This window comes from Pygocentrus nattereri, chromosome 19 (genome assembly GCF_015220715.1).
Source record: "Pygocentrus nattereri isolate fPygNat1 chromosome 19, fPygNat1.pri, whole genome shotgun sequence".
In the NCBI taxonomy this organism is placed as follows: domain Eukaryota; kingdom Metazoa; phylum Chordata; class Actinopteri; order Characiformes; family Serrasalmidae; genus Pygocentrus; species Pygocentrus nattereri.
The window spans coordinates 2617489-2639521 of record NC_051229.1 but is presented as its reverse complement, the minus strand read 5'-3'; the positions used below and the strand labels follow the sequence as shown (position 1 = coordinate 2639521).

The following is a 22033-nucleotide window of genomic DNA, read 5'->3' as shown; positions in this document are numbered from 1 at the left end:
CTGAAACCGAAACTGAAACCTAAACTGTAAAAGAGCTATTTACACAGGAGTGCAAACAAAAAATTATGTACATTAACTTAATGAAGGTTAAGATTACAGCGTGCAGCTGCAGAATCCAGCTTCCTCTACAGGAGAGAGTTGTTTGGGCATCCAACAAACTGGACTAATTTGAATGATTGTAACAACAGCCTCACATCATAACAGCAGAAGAACCATTGTTGGTGCTATTTAGAACCCTTTTCAAAAAGGTTCCATGCAAAACCATATACAACACGTCCTCCATCAATCTCACGAACCTTTTGTCCATAAAGACAAACATGTAAGCATGCATATGTTTCATGGATCTGTATAGAATAATTGTCTTTACTAAAGAACCCTTCAAGAACCATCTCTTTTAAGAGTGTAGTGTCCACTATGTGGCCCATGTCTTTATGGTTTGAAGGGTTGCAGGGCCTCCTTTGTGTGGTTTGGTATTATAATGTTAACATTACTGTTTGGTATCACTCTCTGTCATTTTTCTGAAGCAGGATTTTCTTGCTGATTGATGTCTGTAAAATTACAGGCTAACTAATGACGATGACTACCACGAGGTATCTAAATTATATACGTTGACAACTGGCTAAATTGTGTATTGTTGATGATTAGATGCTTGTTTGGGGTTCTAATAAGTTAAAGTTTAACTACAGACTTAACTTAACAACCCAGATGTTGTTAGGGGGCTCCCTGGTAGCCGTTGGGCCCATAGCAGCTGCTTATGTCGATTATTAGATAGAGCTGGCACTGTTCTAATACATATAGAGATTAGTGATTCTTTTCTGCGTGTCTGTGGTTTGTGAATGTTTTCATCACTTGATGAACTGAGTCTATCGACGAAGTTGGTGCTGCAGCATCTTTCCTTCCTGCTTCTGCTGTTTTGCTGTGTTCTGTGTATGGAGCGATGTTATTAGGTGCTATCAAACCTGCAGTGGAGAAGCTCTTGGATACCGTGGATCTCCAAGATTATAATTGTTCCTTGTAGAAACTGTGAAATAGTTCCACACAGCCAGTATTTTCACCGTTGATCTGCTGCTCAAAGTACTTGAACACATATGTGCAGAGTTTTAATTGCCGTTTCTCACTTTCATTACCACTAATATTATTAGTACACTTACTGTATAGCAGCACTTTGTAGTTCTACAGTTACAGACTGTAGTCCATCCGTTTCTCTGATACTCTGTTACCCTGTTCTTCAGTGGTCAGGACCCCCATGGACCCTCACAGAGCAGGTACTATTTGGGTGGTGGATCATTCTCAGCACTGCAGTAACACTGACGTGGTGACTGTGTAAATAAAGACAGAATTTAACTGTTATATGAATCCATATTTTTTCCCTAGATAATGCCTTAACTCAGCTATTTACCAGCACGTTAGGATGAATCACCTAAAAGCCTGCTGTGATGAATAAAGGTAAAAAGGGCCCTTTTTAAAAGGTGGACTGTAATAAATCATCAAACAGACGCAGCTGTCTAACGTCCTGCTGTTCCTCGCCCATCCGCGAGTTCCCTCGGCGGCTTTGAGTAAATGAAGCAGACTCTTGGCCTCTGCTAGGCTAGGCTAATCTCCACAGACCCACACACCTTCTGTGTCCATATCATCGCCTCCTTATGCAGCCTGTTGAGTGCGAACTGCTTGGTGTGAAAAGGCATGAAAAATCGCACGGCGCTCTGTCGCTCCTGTCACTGACGAGTTTGAGGGATTTGGATCATCATCCAGTCACCACCTACACACAGAATGTGACTTTTACTGAGCAGGAGAGGCATTTCATCTCCCTCGCTCGCTCGCTCTCTGGCTACGTATACATAAACACACTCTATATATAGTGTGTTGAGCCCCTTTGAAGCCTCAGAGTCGATGACTCTAATAGCCACAGTGCAGTAGATGATGCCTCTGCAAGTGAAAGCATTTTAAGTAGGGGTAATAGGTCTAAAAGCCCTTCACTGCGTGGTGTTGCCATATGGCAACAACTACTTTTTAAAATCATTTCAGCCTGCTCCTGAGTGGTGCCACCGTCTAAGCTTTGGCCCTATCCGAGTTCGATTCCTGGTGATGCTACAGCCATCATCAAACCGCCCCCCCCATCACTCACATCAATGCTTCACAGGTCTCGGAAGAAGCCCGTGTTTCTGTCCCCCCTCTTAGTGCTGGTGGTATCCTGTGACTGGGGGAGTCCTAACCAGTGGGTGGAATTGTTACTGAATTGGGGAGAAAACTGGGCGGAAAATCCAAAATCAATTTTAGCCTGACTACAATATAAAAGTATTTTATTTACTTTTCCTTAAAGCAGACCTATTATGATTTCCTAGTTTTTTCCCTTTCTTTTAGTGCGTTTTAGCTTTTTGTGCATGTAAACGTTCTGCAAAGTCACAAAGCTCAGCGTTCCCTTCAGAGGGACAAACTTTCTCCCACAGAAACCACTTTTCTCAGCTGCCTGAGACGCCTCGTTGGAATTCCAGCCCTTTGCCTTTGTTACAGGATGACATCATCTCGTAACACAGTCCTTACTGCCCGCCTCACACGGAGAGCTACAGAGAAACCTTCCCGTTCTGAAACGTCCTGCTCCAGTCCAGCTTGTGAACATGGATCGGCTCTACCAGCTCGTTCTACCGACTTTCGGGATCGATTCTGGATCAAACTGATACGGCAGAACCGACGGCATTGTAACAATAGACACAACGGTGTAGGGGCGGAGCTTGTAGCAGGACATCGCTCTAGTGGATGACGATTCAGAACAGAGTGTGCGAGCTGACCAATCAGAGCACACTGGGCTCATCAGGAGGCGGGGCTTATAGACACAGGAGCTCTAACAGAGCGTTTCAGACAGTAAAAATTCAAATTCATCTGTATGAGAAAAATGTTTTTGGAACATTGAAGCTGTAAATCTCTGCTAGACCCCCAAAATAAACGTATGAATATGCAAAGTCCCTTTTAAAATATTAGTACAGATATGGGTATTATAAGCATTGTTTTCACGTCTGGATTGTAAATATGAGTGTATTATGGCATTGCATTGCTTTAGTCCTATTGTAATAACTGGATATATGAAGTACTCTTCACGGCATGCATTTTAATATTCTAAATATTTGACATAATTATGCAATTTGCAATAAGAAAAGTCATAAAGTCTGTCAGTTTTCATGTGTATTTCACAATTCATGCAGGACGAATGAATTGTACATGAACTGTGAAATGTAAGAATATTCAGAGATTGTTAGATCAAACTATTTCTAAACTGTAATATATGTTTTAAGTTTGTAAGTGAATTTTTCTTCCTACACTGACTTGTTCCAAGAAATAATGCTTGAAGGATATAAAAATACCAGAGTGCAGGCAAATAATTTCACTACATAAGATGGATAAGGCAGTAAAAATAACATCACTTATCAAGTAAACAAGTTAACCTCATAAAATCCTTGTGTACTTATATTCATAATGATAAGGATTACATATATTGCCGAAGCTTAATTGCTAAATGATTCTCATTTGAGATCTGGACTTAAACTTGGACACTGTAGAACATTCACCAACAATTGGGCAGTCGTGGGCTGGAGGTTACGGAACCAGCCTCAGAAGGTCGCCGGTTTGATCCCCAGAGCTGACAGTACGTGACTGAGGTGTCCTTGAGCAAGACACCTAACCCCCAACTGCTCCCCTGGGTGCTGCGGATTGGGGGCTGCCCAAGTGTGCTCACTGCCCCCTAGTGTGTGTGTGTGTGTGTGTGTGTGTGCCCACTAGTGTGTATGTGGTGTTTCACTTCACAGATGGGTTAAACGTGGAGGTGAAATTTCCCTGTTGTGGGACTAATAAGGGTCTCTTAATCTAATTAATCCAGTGATTCTTATGTTTGGGATCATTGTCCTGCTGAAAGGTGAAGTTTCTCCCCAGCTTTAGTTCTTTGGCAGACTGAAGCAGATAGTCTAGCAGTAACTCCCTGTATTTTGAACCATCCATCTGTACTCTAGTTTTGACAAAATGCCCAATACCTTCTAAAGAAAAGCATCCCCACCGCATGATGCTGCCACCACCATACTTCGCTGCTGGGCTGGCACTTGTTGTGGAATGGGCTGTATCAGATTTGAGCCACACATAGCGTTTGAAGTTTTGGTCAAAAAGTCTCATCTGACCACAAAAACGTACCCCACATTTTAACTGGGTCACTCCGATGCTTTCTGGTAAACCCCAGATGTGCTTTGATGTGGTTTTTTTCAGTAGTGGCTTCTTTCTAGCCACCTTCCTACACAGGTCAGATGTATGCAGAGCTCTTGACTGGTGCACCTTCACTCTGGTCTTAGCTACTGAACTCTGTCGCTCCTTCAGAGTGATTGTTGGCCTCACTCTGTCCTCCTTCAAGAGTCTCCTTCTTGCTCTAATGCTGATATTTGAGACATAGCCTTGTCTAGACAGTACGATGCAATGCTTTTTTGATGCAGCTTCTATTTTCTCAAAGCTGGTCCAGCCGTGTTCACCGAGATCTTCAAGCACTTAGATATCATTTTGTAGTCTTTTCGTATCTTGTGCATGTCTGTAACTTTATCTCTAATTTCTTTAGACTACTCTTTGGTCTTCATTTCCACAGATTTCCACTAGATTAACAGTCTGACCAATGGCACTTGATTCTGGTGGGTCTTTTAAAACTTCTTTTAAAAGGTCTAGAAATCAATGATTCACTGGTAGAGGCCTATTTTAAGCTAATTGTGTCCTCACTAAGGCAATATTTTTCATTTCTGTGAACTCTGAGCTTCTACAGCACAGGGGTCGAACACATGCAAACAGCATTTGTTAGTTAATCATTTTTGTCACGGAATATTTCCTCACATATAACCAATATCACTGTAAATGAATTCAATTTGGGGGCAGTCTTTTAAAATAAAATGACACAATACAAAATATTGAAGGATTAGTCGCAATCCAGATGAATCGGATGACTCTTGGGGGGGGGGGGTTGAATACTGTTAAATGGGTTTTGTGATGTCACAAAAACAACTGTTTTTTGCATCTTAGTTTCCACGTATATATTGTATTGACTGGGGAGTGTGGAGGGCGTTTTTAACCAACTTTAACAATATTTACATACAAAATCTAAATCTTTTATTTAAAAAAAGAAAGAAATTAGATTTTTTAGAATATGGGTGCTTTAATGAACCAAATCCAAGTTATTCTGTAAATGGTGAGCTTTTTAATTTTCCTTTAGAAATTGATTGGGCCTAATTTTACTCTCTGAACATTCCTGTTTACGATAAAATAGCTGTTGAGATTATGTTTACAAATAAATATACATGATATTAGTGCAATAAGTAGTGAGTTTACATATGCCAGTGTGTTTGTCTTACCCTTCCGAAACCTCTCCTCACGGAAGCCCAGCATTGTTTGTAGTTGTCATCCAGTGTCTGCTTCGGCTGTTCAGTACATAGTTAAATTAAATTGAATTTGAATTTGAATTGAATTGGATTGGATTGGATATTGAATTGAACAACATCCATGTGGTGGCTGTGGGCATCAGGGAGAAATCAGAAGTCACGTGATATCAACTACTTTTTTTGAAAACGAGAAATTTGTGTTATTTTTGCTGCGTTTGTGTTTTGTGTTTGTGTTTTATCCCAATAGACAGTCATATTGCCAGGATAAACGGTTTGAAATAACGTGCTTAGGTGTCTAAGACTTTTGCACAGAGCTGTATGTATCCCCCTTCACTCACTCCACTATCTTTCCCCCGAGTAATTAGCCGTTATCCGTGGAACAGACTCAGCTGGATGGGGCGACAGGTTGTCAAAACCGCTCGCAGACATTTACAGTTAAGTGCTACTACTGTCATGCTTTAAACTGTCTGCCTTAATGCTGGTGGTTCTGGAGCCGTGGACGAGAGCGCAGTTCCTGGCAGCGGTCCCGCCGTGAAGAGCCTGACATTAGTGGTCATGTAGCACGTCTCAACACCTCCTACAAGCTGCTCAAGCCTCACCTCCTCCCCCTGGAGCAGGCTGGGGATATAAATAGCCTGGACATGTTGCGCATTGCTGCATTATGCATGCGCCCTGCCACGCGCTCATCACTGTCACTGCGATCCAGGCTGCTGGAAGCACAGGCTGGGCGCATTTTCCACGGGTATCCCTCAAAATAAAATAAACAATTAGGTGTCAAAACACACAGCGCGGCAGAGAGAGAGCAGCACGGCAGGTTGCCAGATCCTCAGGTGCAGGAACAGCACGGAGCTCTTAACATCCATCACGTGTAGCTTCTGGGGTTTGTTTTGAAGACCTGAACTGAACCCAGACTCAAAATTATATGAGTTATGAAGTATTCTTACCTTATAGGGGCCCCTGGTAGGTTTACAATTACTCACTGTAGACCATCTGTTGCTGCACAATTGATCAGTCCCATTATTGTAAAGGGACCACTGCAGGACCACCATTTGCCAGATATTATTAAGGAGGTGAACTATTCTCAGCACTGCAGTGCTACTGCTGTGTGTGCTATGACTGTATCAGGCACAGAAGCACTGCAGATGTTGGGTTTGTGAGGAGCTGAACCTCCACTGAAGACCTTTGGGATAAGCTGGAGAGATTAAGCTCTGTTGAACACATTTGGGATGAGTTGGTGTAATGAAGCTCCATTGAACACCTTGAATGATGAAGCTCCATTTTACACCTTTGGGATGAGTTGGAGTGATGAAGCTCTATTGAACCTTTTGAGATGAGTTGGAGTGAAGAAGCTCCATTGAACACCTTGGAATAAATTTAAGTGGTTAATCTCTATTGAACAATGTTGCGATGTGTTGAAGTGAAGATCCCACTGAACACTTCTGGAATGAGTTGGAGTGAGGAAGCAGTACTGACCACTTTTGGGATGAGTTGGAGTGAGAAAGCAGTACTGAACACTTCTGGGGTGAGTTGGAGTGAGGAAGCAGTACTGAACACTTCTGGGATGAGTTGGAGTGAGGAAGCAGTACTGAACACTTTTGGGATGAGTTGGAGTGAGAAAGCAGTACTGAACACTTTTGGGATGAGTTGGAGTGAGGAAGCAGTACTGAACACTTTTGGGATAAGCTGGAGTGAGGAAGCAGTACTGAACACTTTTGGGATAAGCTGGAGTGAGGAAGCAGTACTGAACACTTTTGGGATGAGTTGGAGTGAGGAAGCAGTACTGAACACTTTCAGAATGAGTTGGAGTGAGGAAGCAGTACTGAACACTTTTGGGACGAGTTGGAGTGAGAAAGCAGTACTGAACACTTTTGGGATGAGTTGGAGTGAGGAAGCAGTACTGAACACTTTTGGGATGAGTTGGAGTGAGAAAGCAGTACTGAACACTTTTGGGACGAGTTGGAGTGAGAAAGCAGTACTGAACACTTTTGGGACGAGTTGGAGTGAGAAAGCAGTACTGAACACTTCTGGGATGAGTTGGAGTGAGGAAGTAGTACTGAACACTTCTGGGATGAGTTGGAGTGAGAAAGCAGTACTGAACACTTTTGGGATGAGTTGGAGTGAGAAAGCAGTACTGAACACTTTTGGGACGAGTTGGAGTAAAGAAGAAGTACTGAACACTTTTGGGACGAGTTGGAGTAAAGAAGCAGTACTGAACACTTTTGGGATGAGTTGGAGTGAGAAAGCAGTACTGAACACTTTTGGGACGAGTTGGAGTGAGGAAGCAGTACTGAACACTTTTGGAATGAGTTGGAGTGAGGAAGCAGTACTGAACACTTCTGGGATGAGTTGGAGTGAGGAAGCAGTACTGAACACTTTTGGGATGAGTTGGAGTGAGAAAGCAGTACTGAACACTTTTGGGATGAGTTGGAGTGAGGAAGCAGTACTGAACACTTTTGGGATGAGTTGGAGTGAGAAAGCAGTACTGAACACTTTTGGGATGAGTTGGAGTGAGGAAGCAGTACTGAACACTTTTGGGATAAGCTGGAGTGAGGAAGCAGTACTGAACACTTTTGGGATAAGCTGGAGTGAGGAAGCAGTACTGAACACTTTTGGGATGAGTTGGAGTGAGGAAGCAGTACTGAACACTTTCAGAATGAGTTGGAGTGAGGAAGCAGTACTGAACACTTTTGGGACGAGTTGGAGTGAGAAAGCAGTACTGAACACTTTTGGGATGAGTTGGAGTGAGGAAGCAGTACTGAACACTTTTGGGATGAGTTGGAGTGAGAAAGCAGTACTGAACACTTTTGGGACGAGTTGGAGTGAGAAAGCAGTACTGAACACTTTTGGGACGAGTTGGAGTGAGAAAGCAGTACTGAACACTTTTGGGACGAGTTGGAGTGAGAAAGCAGTACTGAACACTTCTGGGATGAGTTGGAGTGAGGAAGCAGTACTGAACACTTCTGGGATGAGTTGGAGTGAGAAAGCAGTACTGAACACTTTTGGGATGAGTTGGAGTGAGAAAGCAGTACTGAACACTTTTGGGACGAGTTGGAGTAAAGAAGAAGTACTGAACACTTTTGGGACGAGTTGGAGTAAAGAAGCAGTACTGAACACTTTTGGGATGAGTTGGAGTGAGAAAGCAGTACTGAACACTTTTGGGACGAGTTGGAGTAAAGAAGCAGTACTGAACACTTTTGGAATGAGTTGGAGTGAGGAAGCAGTACTGAACGCTTCGGGGATGAGTTGGAGTGAGGAAGCAGTACTGAACACTTTTGGGATGAGTTGGAGTGAGGAAGCAGTACTGAACACTTTTGGGATGAGTTGGAGTGAGAAAGCAGTACTGAACACTTTTGGGATGAGCTGAATTGGATCTGCTGTTTTAACGTCAGCGGTAAACTGGCTGATCAGAATGCCGAGGCGCTGATATACAGATCCACCCAGATCATGTGTCAGTCAGTGGTAAACACGGAGGAAAGAACAAGGCAGATAGAAACTCTTTAGAGAAACTGAAAGTTGAGTCTCAGGTGCTAAAAGAAAAAGCAGTTTGGAAAATTGCTTTGAAGAAACTTCCAGAAGATCTGTGAACATGAAAAGGGAAGATGCTGAGAGCATAATTCTCAGGTGCAATACTCCGACTTTCCTTTGTTGCTCCTTTGTGTTCAGCGCTCCTTCTCACAAACAGTGCCGCAGACATGTTCAGAGTCATTGTGCCTCTTTGTCCTTCGTGTTAAAAAGCAGTTGTTCCAGGATCACTGAGGCAGTTAAGCATATTAATCACATCAGGTCGATTTTCCTCATCTCCAGAAAAATCAGTGCGCTGTTTGCACGACCACTTAATAATCAGATAACTGCAGAAATCCGATAATAATGATGGGATTATTAGGTGCATGTAGACGCACTCAGCGCCTCAGACATCAGGCCGTGAATTCATAACTATTTCATGTAGGAACTTTCTGTGAGGAGCTTTTAGAGGAGGACGTCTGGTTCCCATCACCGCCACTGTGAAGAGCTCTAACTCTCTAGATCTGAGCATTTCACACCAAACCACTCTGAACGACTTTATTTACATCTTAGCCAGTTTATTGTGTAGAAATTTTGTAGAATTATTCTTTAAACCGATTGCAGACATTTGAATGTGGGTGTTTGCTGCAGAATGTCTGGTCAGTGAAGGGGCATCCGGCTTATCTTCACTGACACATGCCAGCATATATATGTGCATACACTTCAGCTACTGTCCTACTGTGTCTGCAGTTCTGTCCTCCTCTGAATCTGTCGTTTCATATCCACTCTCTCATTTCCCACCTCTCTGAGCGAGAGCCGCTTTGGACGGCCGGTTGTGGGTCTCGTTACTCGCAGTGTGTCTGCTCACTGCTGGCTGCTGATAATTGCTTCGCTCTGTGTTGCCCTTAACTAGGCCGCCCTGACGGAGTATTGACTTTTCCCTCGCGCTCACTCTCTGTCCTCTGACTTGATTGAAAACAGAATTATGTGTCAGATGGTCTACCAGTCAGACGTTTGGAGTCAATGTAAAGAAAAAAACTGTGGATGTAGACTGTAGAACCCCAAATGACTGTAAAAGTCATGGATTCCCCCTTCGTCCCACTGGCTGTGTTCACATGCAAAGATTGTAATCAATTCCGATTACAGATTCAGACCGTGTTTATGCTCACTTTATTCAACAATCCGATGGAAAATCTTTGTTTACATGCCCACGATAAGTAATCCGATGCAAAATGATGTGAATGCATGGAGAAACATTTGGAATAAGCGTTACCATGGCAGCGATCATCACGTAAGGTCCAGTCAGAGTGAGATGAGCAGCAGTGAGCAGTGATTGTGTTTTTAACTTCTTTAAAATGACGTCAGACTCAGGAAAACGTCCTTCACACGACCTTATTAAAGAAGGCCGAGAGGAAGACGTCGTGCTCTGAGACGCATAAGCTGGACGTCCGTCCCGCCGCCGTCTTTTAAAGATCAGAGCATGAACTTCGTCTCCTCTGCAGACCAGTTTCTGCTCCGCCGTGTTGAACGGTATAAACTCTCACTGTGACGCGACGCTCATGCAGAACGGACGTAAACTTTCCGATAGGGAATGTAATCGGATACAGGAGTTTACATGGATATTATTCTCCTATTTAACAGATTATTTACAGAATTATCCACCTCGATTGGATTGAAACTTTATTACGAATGGTTTAAATCAGACTAGACTATTCTGATTGAGGTGTTTACATGGACATATTTTATTCCAATTGAGCTATTAGTCTGATTATTAACGAATTATTAGGCTGCATGTAAACGTGGCTACTGAGTGTGTCTGTGTCTTCCCCTCTTTGGTAGCCATGGGCCTTTGTTTTCTTGTGCCATGTGCTTTTGTGGTTCTGGGTCTCCTCCCTGGTCCTGCCCCCTTGTTATCTACTCCACCTGTCTTTGCTCCGCCCCTCGTTATTCCCAGGTGTTTCTCGTTTCCCCTCAATGTATTTATACCCCTGTGTTTGTTCGGTCTCTGGCTTGCATCGTGGATGTACTCTGTAACTTGTTTTCGTTCATCTTGTGGTTTGGTTTTGTTTTCGTCATGGACTGTTTTTCAAATTTCTGCCTCTCAGTTTCAGCACTCTAATTTGAATAAAAGCAACTTGCATTTGTATCCTGCCTCCTTGCCTCTACCGGTAGAGTAAAGCTGTTTAATATTAAAAATGATGTCATAATACAGTTAATATTCCGAATTCCTCATGTTTCCTCAATATTTAACAAATATTATAATATCATTTTAGAATTAGGTTTAGGTTTTAGAGTGAAGTTAGGATTAGGTTCATTTTAGAATTAGGTTTAGGTTTTAGAGTGAAGTTAGGATTAAGGCTAGGTTTAAGTTAGTTTTAGAATTAGGTTTGGGTTTTAGGGTGAAGTTCAGATTAGGTCTAGGTCAGGATTAGATTTAGAATTAGGTTTAGGTTGTCACGTCTGCTAAGGAAACAAACTCGATTTCCCAGAATCACCTGGGAATTCACAGTCAACCATCACTTCTTGCTTCCTCTCAAGACTCGATCTCCCAGAATACATTGGGAGATCAGCTGACTCCAGATCTTCCCCCACGCCCCTATCAGCATTCACAATCACCTGATTATTGACTGGTTCCACCTGTGTGTTGATCACATGTTGTTTGTAGTCAGTATTTAAGCCCGGGCTTCAGGTTCGTTGTGAGGTTGCGTGGCAGCTACTGAGCGTTCTTCTGAACGATCTGTGCTGCTCTGTTTTTGGCTTTCCTCGTTGGACCTGTTTGCTCTGGCGATTCTACCTTTGTGTTCGGACCCTCACGTGTGAATTAGGAGGACATTGGACTGCCCCTTTGGTTTGTCTGCTTCCGCTATTCCCTTTCTGTGTTTTGACCTTTCTGTCTCTGGATTAAGATTTTGGTTGTGGATGTCAACATTAAAACTTATGCCTCTTTTAATGTCCGCAAGCATCTGATCTCTGTGACACTGTTACATAGGTCTTTGGGTGAAGTTAGGATTAGGTTTAGGATTAGATTTGGATTTTACAGGGAAGTTAGGATTAAGTTTATTAGGATTATGTTTAGAATTCGGTTTAGGTTTTGGGGTGAAATTAGGTTTAGGTTAGGATTTAGGTTTAGAATTAGGTTTAGGTTTCGAGGTGAGGTTTGGGTTAGGATTAGGTTTTGGATTAGGTTTAGAATTATCTTAAGGTTTTAGAGTGAGGTTATGGTTAGGTTATGATTATGTTTAGAACTATCTTTAGGTTTTAGTGAGGTTAGGTTTAGGTTATGATTATGTTTAGAACTATCTTTAGGTTTTAGTGAGGTTAGGATTAGGTTTAGGTTATGATTATGTTTAGAACTATCTTTAGGTTTTAGAGTGAGGTTAGGATTATTTTTAGGTTTTGGGGTGAAGTTAGGATTAGGATTAGGTTTATAATTTGCTTAATGTTTTGGTTGAAATTAAGGTTAGGATTTAGGCTAGGGTTAGGATTTAGCTAATTAGTTGAAGTTTAAGGTTAGGACTAGGTAAGTTTAGGGTATGACACAGTAGAACCTATAGTAGCTATAGTAGTCTTAATAAACAGCTGATAATACTGAGTGCAAACACTTTAATGTTTATTGTTTAAAAACACCAGCAGACAATTCAAACGTGATGTTAGGTCAAAATAATAGATCGTAAGATATTAAAGGCAATATCACTTTTAATGACTAAAAGCCCTTTTGCCAGCCTGAGGACAAGGTTGAGTTAGTATCAGGATATTAGTATGTAATATGACCAAAAAATGGAGATATGTTTGGACATGACCCCTGTGTGTTTCCCGCAGTGTGTACATCTCGCTGTCAGAGATTCCTGATTTCCCGGGTTGGTGAAGACTGGATCTTCCTCATCCTCCTGGGGCTCGTCATGGCTCTGGTCAGCTGGGTCATGGACTACACCATCGCCTTCTGCCAGCAAGGTGAGGGAGAGCGGTGGACGGTGGAAGTAATGGGCAGGCTCTTATCTGCTTTAAAGCTTCCTCATATTACAGGGGGTGAATTTTTAGGGCCAGACTAAGTTTCTCCAGTCATGTGCTCCCGTGTCGCATGTTTTTAGATGCTGGTTTTAGATGCAGTGACCAGCACTGCATGATATATTATAGGTGTGACATTATATTGAGCTATTTTGTGATGTTGAACTGCAATATCACAGCATACCTCAGTATTAGGGGTGTAAATGGTGAACTGATTAACCAGCAATTCACCAGTTATTTGACTGATGCTATTAGAACAGATGGTGTTTGGTTCTCTGAGAGAGAGTGTGATGCACAGCATGTGTATTATGAAATAATTTGAGATGTGGTCTGTTTATTATATTAATTTGCCTTTCCTAGATCACTGTACACTCCTAAAAAAAGATGGTTCTTCAAGAACTTTAGTACAGACAGTGGTTCTCTATAGAACCATGAACACTCAAAGAACCATCTGCATGCTTAAATGGTCCTTTGCATGTGAAGTGGCTCTTCAGATTGATGGAGAATGTGCTGTAGATGGTTTTTGAAAAGGGCTCTACATAGTACTAAAAGGGTTCTGCGATTAATGCCAAGCTTGTAGCAAAAGAACCCATTTTGGTGATATATAGAACCAAATACAACACGTTCTCCATCAATCTGAAGAACATACATACATCACTTTTATGCATCAAGTTGCCCAGCAATACCGTAACGCGATATACAGTTAGAAATCGGGAATTCTCAGGATTTGATTCCCATGAATTATTTTATGATCGTTATTCACAGCAGTTACGACCGTCTCATCTCCAACATCAGCCCCGAATCAGTGAACGCTGGCAGGTCTGTGTGTCCTCACCTTCAGAGCCTCTCCACCTCCACAGAGACGCCACCATCCAAAACGTGGTCTGACAACACGGCACGAGTCAGAGAGCAGTGTAGAGATCTGAGTCAGGAGGAGATAAAGTCCCCCATTCCAGACTCTGTTACCATGAGTCAGTAAAACCCAAGAGCGTTTCCTTTCAAATGAGGCAGAGATCATGACGGTAGCCCAAAGTATGTGGGAATAGGGCCCCCTTGGGGTGACAGATTAACCCCTTGCATGCCCAGGCCCACCTCTATAATCTAAGAGTAGCTCAACCAGTTTGCATTGATGTCCCTGTAGTTACTGAATAATAAGCCTTAGTATGTAATAAGCCTGGGATTTTCAGAGGTTATTAAGAAAAATATGAACTTGGGCAGAATCCCATTCCACCCCTCGCCCCAGCCCCTCTGTTTTGCACATTCTTGTCTAGGGGTGGGGTGTCCCAATTCTTGTTGGGATAGAGGGGTGGGGTGAAGTGTTGGGGCTACATGACCCCCCCCCCCCCCCCCCCCAAACGGAGGTTTTTCAGAGACCCCAAACAGAGATATGAGGAAAAAAAACAAGTGACCAAAGAAACCCACAAAAAAACCAACTTTAAAAAAAATTGCAGTAACCACTGTTTTATCTTAACCTAAATCTAACCTAAACCTAATCCTAACTTCATTCTAAAACCTAAACCTAATTCTAAAATTAACCTTAAGTTTAATGTTTCAGTGTATTTTGGTCCTTTGGTCCTTTTCCTCATAGCAAGCAATAATCTCTAGTAGTGCTGATGTCTCGGTAGCTAGCTCGCTAAATTACCCATTCTACCTTAAATACCTGAGTTGCCAGAATGTAACTGCTGCTCCATTTAAGGTGGAACAGGAAAATTTGACCAAGAATCTGGAGAATCTCTGCCTTCAGCTTCACATCACTGAAGAATTAGGGGGGGGTGATAATAAATAACTGCCCCCCTCTTTGAAGGCGTATGATCCCTAAATGTAACTAAAGCCCAGCAGTGAGGAGCTGAACTTTCCCCTCCTCTGCTGTCCCTGCAGACGGGCAGGGTCGCCTACAGAGCGGCGCTGGTAGCTGTTAATGAAGTGATGCCCTTTTATTAGAGGGTCTCATTTCAGAGGGAAGATCTCAACCACTGCCCTGTAGCTCAGCTCCAAGGGGTGACACTGGAGAATAATAATAATAATAATAATAATAATAATAATAATAATAATAATAATAATAATAATAATGGGACTGGTCCTTGGATACAAAAATGTGCATAATTGACATTTTCATGATGTAATATTTATGCTTATATGGAAGTATAATATGCTGCATGTGTGGTTGTGTCTGTAGCACAGAAGTGGATGTATGGAGGCCTGGACAGTAACATGCTGCTGCAGTATCTGGCCTGGGTCACCTACCCTGTGGTCCTCATCACCTTCTCTGCGGGGTTCACACAGATACTCGCACCGCAGGCTGTGGGTGAGATACGCATACACACTCCTACATACACCGTCCTGTTCGAACATTGGAAATCTCTGTTTTCAAAAGTGGAAATGCAGTTTTGTTAAAGATAAATCTATCACACGATTCTAATATGAAGCTGGAAATGTACTTCACAGCCTTCAATACTTCATTACAGGCTGTAAAAAAATAAGGAATGTGTCCAAAGTAATGACCAGAGGGATAGACTTTCCCGAATGAAGTCGTAATCAAATCTCGAGGTAGATACGCTGACAAGAAAGTGATATAAAAAGATCATTACAGTATAATTTAATAACTTCTTGTTGTCGTGGAAACGTGAAATATCGAGTAAAACATCTAAATATTAAATGAAAAGGGATTACAGGCCTTTCAACAACAGCGTAGACACGGAATAGAGTAGAAATGGAATAATATTCTCTTTTTTTTTTTTCCCCTGTCCTCTGTTCATCCCCTGTTTTCCTCCTCCAGGTTCTGGGATTCCAGAAATGAAGACCATCCTGCGAGGAGTGGTGCTGAAAGAGTACCTGACCTTTAAGACGTTTGTGGCCAAAGTCATTGGCCTGACGTGCGCGCTGGGCAGCGGCATGCCTCTGGGCAAAGAGGTGAGTGAGCCGAACATACTGGAAAAATTCTTATAAAGATGGAAAACATTTAATATCACAATACATCAGAGTTTTTCACGATACATGATCTGTCACAGTGTATTGCGGCGTCAGCGCAGAGTAAGACAGAGAGGCTATGACTCTGCTGTGACAAGTGCTCTTCTATTAACTTCTATCTTCTATTGGGCCACTTTTACCTGCTTTGTGCCAAAATGCCAAAGGCTACATTAACATCAGCCTAAATTTGCAGAAGTCTGGTTTGCCCTGATGTTTTCAGAGCTGTGTGCAGACACAAATCTGATCTTTTTAAATCGGACCTGTTCACATTAAAATCTTATTGTTTAAATCTGATTTTTTGCTCAAAGCCGATCTCTGACATCATTGTTCACATTTGTTTAAGTGACTCAAATCTGTCATTAATGTGATGAACCGGCCTGAACTGACCCTCATGAGCTCCTCCTACTACATAACGTCACGTGACTGAATCGCTGCATCATCAGCACAAACTAACGAGCAGAACGAGCTTCTCTGAGAAGATCATTAACTCTGATCAGCTCTCAGCTTCGTTATTAGAGCCAGACGGAGGAGAAAAAGGTGAGATGAGCTGCTTTTCCACCGTTTACAGGCTTTAATGGCTGTAAAAAACATATTTAGATTAAGTGACCCTCATTAGTCCCACAACGGGGAAATTCCACCTCCACATTTTAACCCATCAGTGCAGTGAAACAACACACACACACACACACACTAGTGAACACACACACTAGGGGGCAGTGAGCACACTTGCCCGGAGCGGTGGGCAGCCCTATCCACAGCGTCTGGGGAGCAGTTGGGGGTTAGGTGTCTTGCTCAAGGGCACTTCAGTCACTTGCTGTCGGTGACGGGATCGATGTAAAGGTCGGTGTGAAAATGTGCGCATAAATTTATTGACCTGTTGATTTTGTCTCTCTGGTTCTGTTCCTTTAGGAACGAAAGCACATCCAGCTTCCTGTTTTAGTAGCCGAAGGGCCCTTGGTTAACTAGAGGGGGACTGAGATCGAGGTTCCTGTAGGACAGAAAGAACTTGCTCTTGGCAGTGGTTCGTCTGATTAGGGGTGGGGCTGGGAGTTATAATGGGGGGAGAGGTTCAGTCGGAGCCGGTTTATGAGGAGTCTGGCCTCTTCCTGCTTCCCCTTTAGGTCTAAACAGGACTGCAAAACACCAGAGGGCGCCCTCGAGTGAGTCTTCAATGTATGGGAGTAAATGGAGCTAAACAGCCACACACACACACACACACACACACACACACACACACACACGCGCGCGCCTTCTAATCCGCTTCTCCTTCTGGGTCGCAGGGGTGCTGGAGCCTATCCCAGCTGTCATTGAGCGAAAGGCAGGACACACCCTGGACAGGTTGCCAGTCACGGCTAAAAACGAAAGTTAAAATAGTTTCTAATCACAGAAGCAGAACTTTTCCTTTAATTTCAGAAAGGAGGACGGAGTTCACTGAAAATCAAAGAAATCTCAGCGGCACGTTTCATTAATCCTACAGCTAACGGGCAGGACGCTAACATTACTGCTACTGAGAGCTGATTGGTTAGTGTTGCTGCTACTGAGAGCTGATTGGTTAGCGTTACTGCTACTGAGAGCTGATTGGTTAGTGTTGCTGCTACTGAGAGCTGATTGGTTAGTGTTACTGCTACTGAGAGCTGATTGGTTAGCGTTACTGCTACTGAGAGCTGATTGGTTAGTGTTGCTGCTACTGAGGGCTGATTGGTTAGCGTTACTGCTACTGAGAGCTGATTGGTTAGCGTTGCTGCTACTGAGAGCTGATTGGTTAGCGTTACTGCTACTGAGAGCTGATTGGTTAGCGTTACTTCTACTGAGAGCTGATTGGTTAACGTTACTGCTACTGAGAGCTGATTGGTTAGAGTTACTGCTGCTGAGAGCTGATTGGTTAGCGTTGCTGCTGCTGAGAGCTGATTGGTCAGTGTTACTGCTACTGAGGGCTGATTGGTTAGCGTTGCTGCTACTGAGAGCTGATTGGTTAGCGTTGCTGCTACTGAGAGCTGATTGGTTAGCGTTGCTGCTACTGAGAGCTGATTGGTTAGCGTTACTTCTACTGAGAGCTGATTGGTTAGCGTTACTGCTACTGAGAGCTGATTGGTTAGCGTTACTGCTGCTGAGAGCTGATTGGTTAGCGTTACTGATGCTATAACTCAAGTTTAAAAGTTCTTTAAAATATCACAGTTGTTAAAATGTTTTATGCTGTTCAGGAAACGATTATATTATTTTACATATTTAAGCATTTATAAACTATGATTTTGCTCAAATGCTCCTTATCAACCCATTCATTTTGGACTCAGTTGACAGCGCCCTCTAGCCTTTGAGAATCTTACAAAGTCACCCAGAAAGTATCCTGCTTGCTTGTGCCTCCCTAGGATGCAGTGCCTCAAGCTGATTTCATGGTGTCACTGATGGCTTCAAAAACAGGTGTTCCCTCCTGATGTTCTCAGAGGTTTGAAGGAACTCTCAGCCCAGTTTGAAATCAGCTTGAGGCGGAGGAGAAGCACACCGACTGTGATGAAAAATGGTGCTGATGGTGATGTTTGTGTATATCATCTGCAAATGACCATCATGCCCAGTCATTTTTGGTGCCTCTGCAAGAGATTCTTCACATACAAGAATCTATTACCCTGCAAAAATGACAGACTATTTGGAGCATAATAAATGACGATTTGTAAATCCAGTGCTTTTCTATTTCACCCTTTTCTGTTTATTTATATTGTGCCTGCTTATGTTAAGATGATATTAACCACAGTCATAGCACATATTAATTTGCATATGTTAATGAGGCATAATTCACTTTATTTGGAAAAACATTTGAATGAATTTGTATGGATCTCTTTAGATAAAATATATGGTCAAAAAGGCCTCCAAAACAGAGGTTTAACAAGGACACCATCACTCATAAAAGTGGTGCTGTTTGTCAAGCATTTAAATGTACTTGAGTACCAATGGCACCACCTTGTGGAGAACTCTCAGCCTTCCAAACATCAGTGTGTAAGTTAAGGCAGGGGCCATATTATAGAAATTTCATTCCTTTTTGCTTTAAGATCTCACAGGTCAAGATATGATTGCTCACAATTTTGTATTATAGAAGCAGATCTGATCTTAATTTAGGAATTTTCTCTCATCTTACAGCATCTTATCTCTAGTTAGGAAGTCTTAACCTGCTCTATCTAGGTCGATAATCACCTGTCATGTCTGTTGCCTAGCAACCGACCATATATGCACTCAGCTAAAATGGAAATACATAATCAAGATAATCAAATTAGTTAGCCAGACAGCTAAAGTTACTGATGTACGAAAACTGCAAGTTGTGAATATTGTGAGCTGTTTATTGGAGTCGCCGCTTCTCAGTTTCAGTCTCCATTTCCCAAATGCTTTAGCCGAGCGCACTAATGTTACTAATAAACAGACACACGTTCAGCTACGTCTCCTCATTATTCACCACCATCAAGTTAGCATGCTTGGGTGATACTGTTTTCTTATCTGGAGTTAATGATGTGTCAGGAACTGTTATTCTTTAATATCTACTGTCTGAAATCCAGTCTGTCACTCTTAACAAAGGTGATTCTTCAAGGCTTCTTTAGTGAAAGCAATGTTTCTATATAGCACCAAAAAGGTTCCTGCTATTGTTACCATGCAAGCTTGGTGCTATGTAGAACCCTTTTCAAAAAGGTTCTATATTGAGCCATCTGGAGCACATTCTCCATCAGTCTGAAATACCATTTCACCATGCTAAGAACCATTTAATCATGCAAAGGGTTCTACATACAACCATGTTCTTTCATGTTCTAAAGAACCATCATTTTTCAGCTTGTAGGTGGAGTTGTCATCGTAACCGAGCCTTTATGATAAGATTTCAGACTCAACTTCAACTGTTGTAGAAATGTGGGAAAGCTACATAAAACCACTTTTTCCCCAAAGAAGTGAAATGTGAGATTCTAAGGTGAAAGATTTCATGCTGACATGAATAAACTGGTTGTGTGAGTTTAATATGAAGCCACATGATTTAAAGTGAAAAATCTTTCTTTGTAATGCATTTATATGGAAATAAAGTTTCAGCTCCGTCCAATCAGGTATTAGGATTCAGTTATCATCTAAACTCAGCATTTTACAGGCAGTGTAGAACCTTTATGGGCAAACTTTATAAAATAAACTGTTCAAACAAAACTGTAAACAACAGAGTTTTAAAAATATACATTTTAGTTTGAAGTCCAGGATGTGACCTGCTGGCGCCTGGCTCAGTCAGCAGAATGCATATGTATATCACTGTACTGGGTTCTTTAACAAAAGAAGCTTGGCCAGATTTGTGTGTTTAAAGTTTAAACCCAAGATTAGTGAGTCAGAGTGGAGTAATATCTAAACATTCAGCGGCGGACGAAGTGCACAACCACATACCTGGATCTGCAGTGGAAGTGGTCTCCAGTTATAGGTACTTGGGCGTACACCTAAGTAACAATCTTACCTGGAGTAATAACACTTCAGCCTGATCAGGAAGGCACATCAGCGCCTCCACTTCCTCAGACGGTTGAGGTGTGCTGGACTCACCTCCTCAGGAGCTCAGTCCTCACCTCATTCTACAGATGTGTGGTGGAGAGCGTTCTGTGCTCCAGCATCACCGTGTGGCACGGAAGCTGCTCTGCGGCGGAGAGGAAAGCTCTGCAGAGGGTGGTGAAGGCAGCACAGAGGACTGTTGGAGTCAGCCTTCCCACCACCATGGACATTTACACCTCCAGATGCAGGAAAAGGGCCACTGGCATCATGAAGGACCCCACCCACCCAGCACACACACTCTTTGTCCCGCTCCCTTCAGGCAGGAGGCTGCAGAGCATTAAGAGTAAAACAACCAGACTGAGGAACGGATTCTTCCCTGAAGCCGTGAGACTCTTAAACTCCAGTTAGACGTCACTGCAACGGCACTTCACGTCCACTGATTCATCTCTGCTGCTGTACTGAACCAGTGGCCCCACTATATGACCCCTCCGCTATATCACCCCTCCACTATATCACCCCTACACTATATCACCTCTCCACTATAATCACCCCTCCACTATATCACCCCTCCACTATATCACCTTTCCACTATATCACCTCTCCACTATATCACCCCTCCACTATATCACCCCCCCACTATATCACCCCTCCACTATAATCACCCCTCCACTATATCACCTTTCCACTATATCACCTCTCCACTATATCACCCCTACACTATATCACCTCTCCACTATAATCACCCCTCCACTATATCACCCCTCCACTATATCACCTTTCCACTATATCACCTCTCCACTATATCACCCCTCCACTATATCACCCCTCCACTATATCACCCCTCCACTATATCACCTCTCCACTATATCACCTCTCCACTATATCACCCCTCCACTATATCACCTTTCCACTATATCACCTCTCCACTATATCACCCCTCCACTATATCACCCCCCCACTATATCACCCCTCCACTATAATCACCCCTCCACTATATCACCTTTCCACTATATCACCCCTCCACTATATCACCCCTCCACTATATCACCCCTCCACTATATCACCCCTCCACTATATCACCCCTCCACTATATCACCCCTACACATGTCACTTTATACATCACTTTATACATCACCAGTATTAAGATGTACACCTTCTACCTCGTACTCATGCTGCTGTTATTTGCACCCCTTTATTTGCACCTTCTATTTATTGTTTGTTACTTTTGGGAGTTTAACTGGGACCTTGAGTGCCCTATTTTGTTCCACCTCATGTACCACATGTGATGCGAATGACAATAAAGCCTTATCTTATCTTGAGTTAAAGTCGAGACCCCCAGGGTAAAATATTCCTCCAGTAAAAGTAGAAGTTCCTCCCTTTAGACCTCCACTTGAGTAAAAGTACTAAAGTATTTCCCTTCAAATGTACTTAAGTATAAAGTAAAAGTACTAAAAGAGTAATTCTGGCTCTGATGTCCTGTTATCATTTTTATAACCAGACTGGCTTCATGAACTCATTTCAGGTGAAAGTCCTCCAGCGTCTCTCTTGGTAAACCAGTCTTTTAATAGAACGTCATTAATTAGTGACGCTGACGTCTATTAAAATGATCAGAAGCACAAAACACTGAAGGTAAACAGTTTCCATCAGGGAGAACCGAGTGGCTCTGAAATCACTTTTTA

At 42.6% G+C, this 22033-nt stretch overlaps 1 protein-coding gene across 7 annotated transcripts in view; it reads left to right on the top strand.

The window, feature by feature from the left end:
• clcn2a (chloride channel, voltage-sensitive 2a) overlaps positions 1 to 22033 on the top strand; it is a 144986-nt gene that overhangs the window by 63506 nt on the left and 59447 nt on the right. For all 7 annotated transcript variants that reach the window (XM_037547704.1, XM_037547707.1, XM_037547706.1 and 4 more), the window contains exons 3-5: positions 12714 to 12845; positions 15076 to 15204; positions 15676 to 15809. In XM_037547704.1, coding sequence (XP_037403601.1) covers positions 12714 to 12845; positions 15076 to 15204; positions 15676 to 15809 — 395 coding nt within the window. The remainder of the gene's footprint in view (positions 1 to 12713; positions 12846 to 15075; positions 15205 to 15675; positions 15810 to 22033) is intronic.